This window comes from Onychostruthus taczanowskii, unplaced genomic scaffold (assembly GCF_017590055.1).
Source record: "Onychostruthus taczanowskii isolate IOZ18803 unplaced genomic scaffold, ASM1759005v1 scaffold44, whole genome shotgun sequence".
NCBI lineage: Eukaryota > Metazoa > Chordata > Aves > Passeriformes > Passeridae > Onychostruthus > Onychostruthus taczanowskii.
Window position 1 is genome coordinate 1,067,340 of NW_024501903.1, and position 3,865 is coordinate 1,071,204.

The 3,865-nt window shown below is 48.2% G+C and overlaps 1 protein-coding gene across 1 annotated transcript; it reads left to right on the forward strand.

Annotated features, from left to right (window-relative positions):
- The first annotated feature begins 35 nt into the window (after positions 1–35).
- Positions 36–3,475, forward strand: LOC121341044 (pregnancy zone protein-like). Its single transcript, XM_041414220.1, has 5 exons — positions 36–124; positions 1,366–1,434; positions 1,835–1,937; positions 2,485–2,526; positions 3,300–3,475. The coding sequence occupies exons 1-5, from the start codon at positions 62–64 to the stop codon at positions 3,323–3,325; spliced, it is 303 nt and encodes a 100-aa protein (XP_041270154.1). The 5' UTR covers positions 36–61; the 3' UTR covers positions 3,326–3,475.
- The last annotated feature ends 390 nt before the right edge of the window (positions 3,476–3,865 follow it).

Consider the following 3,865-nt stretch of genomic DNA (forward strand, 5'->3'; position numbering starts at 1 on the left):
TGTGCGTTGGATCTTTGTTGCTTGGTTCCTCAGTTACACAGGGGAGCGCAATGTCTCCAACATGGTGATTGTTGATGTGAAGATGCTGTCAGGATTTGTCCCCTTGAAGTCCTCAGTGAGGAAGGTAAGAGCTTGTTTTTCATACAAGCAACATTGAATCATAGAGTCATTAAGGCTGAAAAGGATCTCTATGTACAACCTTCCACCAAATAGCACCATACTAAGTTATTATCATATCACAAAATGCCCCATCTACTGTTTTTTTAAACTTTTCCAGGAATAGGGAATTCACCACTTTCCCACAAAGGCCGTTCTAATGCTTTATCCCTCTTTCAGAGAAACAATTTCTCCTAATATTCAACATGAATCTCCCCTGCCACAATCTGGGGACATTTCCTGTTGTTCTATTACTATTTGCCTGGGAGGAGAGACTGTCCCTCCCTCGCCTTGCTGCAACCTCCTTTCAGGGAGTTGTAGAGAGCAATAAGGTTCCCTCGAGCCTCCTTTTCTTCAGACTAAACAATCTCAGTACCATCAGCCACTTCTCATAAGACTTACATTCCAGTCCTTTTTCCAGGATCATTGTCTTTGGAGTTGCTCCAAGGTCTGAAGCGAGGGGTCCAAAACTGAGTTCAGAATTCAATGTGCAGCATCACCAGTGCTGAATACAAAGAGAAAACATCCACTTTTTTTATATTCATGACACCTTTTGAATGTCTGTAGCGAGCGACATAGCTTCAGCTTGATTTTGTCACTGTCGTTTGCACATTTGATTTTTACAGTATCCTCTTTTCATACATGGCTTAAAGCCAGCTCAAGGGGAGACGACGTGATCAGTCTAAGAAAAAATATAATAAATAATTTTTTCTTTAGACTGATGATGGGCACTTTTATTTTCACTGTGTCCCAACAGCTCCCCATAAACATTGTCTGTGCACAGTGCATTCAAAAGTAGTGCTGTTTCCTTTTTCCCTTTGCTGATCTAAAAACATCTTGTAACATTGTGACTCTTTAGGTGTTGGGTGACTGTTTGAGATGCTGATTAGGTGCATGAACTGGAAAATAAAGTGGTGCACAACTAGCAAGCCAGAAGGAACGTATTTTCATTTAGTTGTTCCATCACTGTGTTTGATCCAATGCTGAGGCTCTTCTGGAGCCAGGTTGTGTTTCCTCAGCCAGCCTGGCAAAGGGAGGGCTGGAGACCATGATATTTGTGTGGCACACCCAGGAGGCAGCTCTGTGCTGCTGGCTTAGTTCCCTGAGTACTGCAGTATTTCATCCAGAGTACATCCCACCCACAGGGCTGTGCAAGGGACACAGGGAGACCTCCTTCAGTGCAGTGACCTCTTGGTTTTCTTTCTTCAGCTGGAAGGCCACCCTGTTGTTGAGCGCACAGAGCTGAATACCAACCACATTCTGCTATACCTGGAAAAGGTGAGGATGGGGCAGAAACACAGGCATGGAGAATTTTGGCTGCATAGAGCAAAAATCTGGGACTCAAAACTACCATGGCTCTGCTAAAAATGGGACTGAATAATTTACTATCTTTTACTGACTATAAACTTAAAGTTTTTAGACTTAATGCTACTTCTCTCCAAGCCCTCAGCCAGCATTCCCTCAACCCTGTGCACAGATTTCCCCAGCAGCAGAGCCTCCCCGAGGATGGGGAATGGTCCCAGTGTTTGCTTCTGCCCCTCAGCCAGCCCTACAGTCCTGTGTCCCCCCGGAGCACGGGTGGCTGGGGAGAGGATGGGAGCCTGGGGACAGAGCAGAGACACAGGGGAGCCCCTGCAGGACAGAGCCCCCCTGAGCCTCTACTGCTTCCCTTCCCCAGCTGGGCAGGGACACCCTGAGCTTCTCCTTCACGGTGGAGCGGGACATCCCCGTGCGGGGCCTGAAGCCAGCCCAGGTGAAGGTCTATGACTACTACGAGACAGGTGAGTGCTGCAAGTGGGTGAGGCTGGGCAGGGGGACACAGGGAGGGCCTCAGGAGCTGTGGGGACCCGCAGCTGCCCCAGCCTGGCACTGCCACCCCAGCCATGCCCTGAGCTTTGGGAGTGCCATGGATGCTGGTCCTGTGTTCATTTCTGGCCCTGCAGTGTGGCTGTGCCTGTGCTTCCAGGCACACCTGCTGCTCCTTGTGCCTCTGCTGTCCTGGCTGCTGTGCCAGGGTGGCAGTGACAGAGCTCTCTGTGTCCACCTCAGCCCTGTGTGCTGGGAGGAGGTGTCTGAGCAGCCCTTGGCTATGCTGGCAAGTAGACCTGCTGGAGCTGCCTGTGCGGGTGGCTCTGCCTTGCTGCCACTGCCCCCAGACAGGGCTGGGACTGGGGCTACCCCCACCCCAACTGGGATCTCTGGGGAAACTGGGGATGGAGGCACCAGCCTGCTCTGGGGGTCTGGGAAAAGCATGTCTGTGGCACCCATTCCTCTGCCAGCAGTGCCAGGGATCATGACAGCTCACTCTCCCTTCCCTTCTGTTTCCAGATGAGTTTGCCACACAGGAATACAGTGCTCCCTGCACCACAGGTAGGTGCACATGAACAACTGAGATGCTTCAGCAGGGACTGTTGCAAGTAGTCTTGAACTAGAGTCTTTGCAGACCTTGTGTTTTCTTGGCCTGTGTCTACTCTGCATTTTCCTCACTGTGCCTACTGCAGTCCCCATGCCAGTACAGAGACCAAAAGCAATGCTGCCACCCAACTTCGTCTTTAAGATCAGATACAGCTTTCACTTTCCTTCCCTGCATACAGCAATCTCACTGTTTCTGCCTTTGTTTCTACAGTGGCAATTGTCTTTTCCTCTGTGTTAGTGTCACTGTATGCAAATAAGATTCAGGTCTCCCTTGGGATGGAACATCACACTCAGCCTTTTGTGTCTCTGCCCTTTTTACGGCCACATCTGCTATGCTGCAGACACTGAAAGGTACTGAGGAATTGTCTCCCAAATACCTTGGTGAAATGTTAGTGTTATTCACATCTCTTTAATGAGGACCTTTCAAACTCTTCCCTGGGTTAATTTGCTTTCCCATGGGAAATGCAGCTGCTGAGAGCGAATGTGTGTTTGGATAGCTCATGTATTTTCAGGATGAATCTGCCTCCCCTCTCTGTAGCATAGATATTTTGAATGTGTCCAGTCATTCCCATTCTGTTATCTGTCTGCAACTGTACATTTTTAGGTGAAGCAGTTTCTCATAGTTTAACAGGCTTGAACTCACATAGCCACCAGAACACAGAGATATCCAGGGCTCTGGGTACCACTCACCAGAATATTTATCTCACTTGTCCTTTTCCCACCTCCAGCTGAGGAAGAACAAGGAAATTCCTGAAGAATGCATCTTGTCGGAGCCTTGCTGTATCACTCATGTGTTTCTGCTCCTAGAAGATCTTGTTAAGGGAGTGGTATTGAAAAGTTAGAGGAGGACACCTCAAAAGCAAAAAGGAAGCAACACTGTAAATAAATTAATTCTTGATTCTCATCAGATGTCTCTGACCTTGTTTTCTATTACTGTTATGCTTCTGTTATGCTCTTCCTATCCATGTCATGGCCTGAGATTACAATCCAGAGCCATCCATGGCAAGGTGGTGTTTGGGAACTCCTCAGGAATACCAGAAGGCAGACAGCTTTTGGTAGTTGGGAGATTTTTCTCCATACTTGCCAGTTGTTTAAGGAGAGAGGACATCGTATCTCATTCATTATGCACTGGGAGTTTGTCACTCTGCATTTACAGAGAGTGTTTTCTGCAAGGTGATCCTCAGACATAAACCTCTAATCACATATTGCCTTTGACTGCACTGTGAAATCACTGCTGGGAGGTGCAAGGACGCTGTGAACCTGTCCAATCTGATCTTTTGCAGCAGCCCAGATA

Bases quoted from the DNA above. Each gene is read 5' to 3' on its own strand.
- LOC121341044 (XM_041414220.1), top strand. From the start codon at position 62: ATGGTGATTGTTGATGTGAAGATGCTGTCAGGATTTGTCCCCTTGAAG. The intron at 1,435-1,834 runs GTGAGGATGGGG...TCCCTTCCCCAG, and splicing joins TTCTGCTATACCTGGAAAAG to CTGGGCAGGGACACCCTGAG. The intron at 1,938-2,484 runs GTGAGTGCTGCA...TTCTGTTTCCAG, and splicing joins CTATGACTACTACGAGACAG to ATGAGTTTGCCACACAGGAA.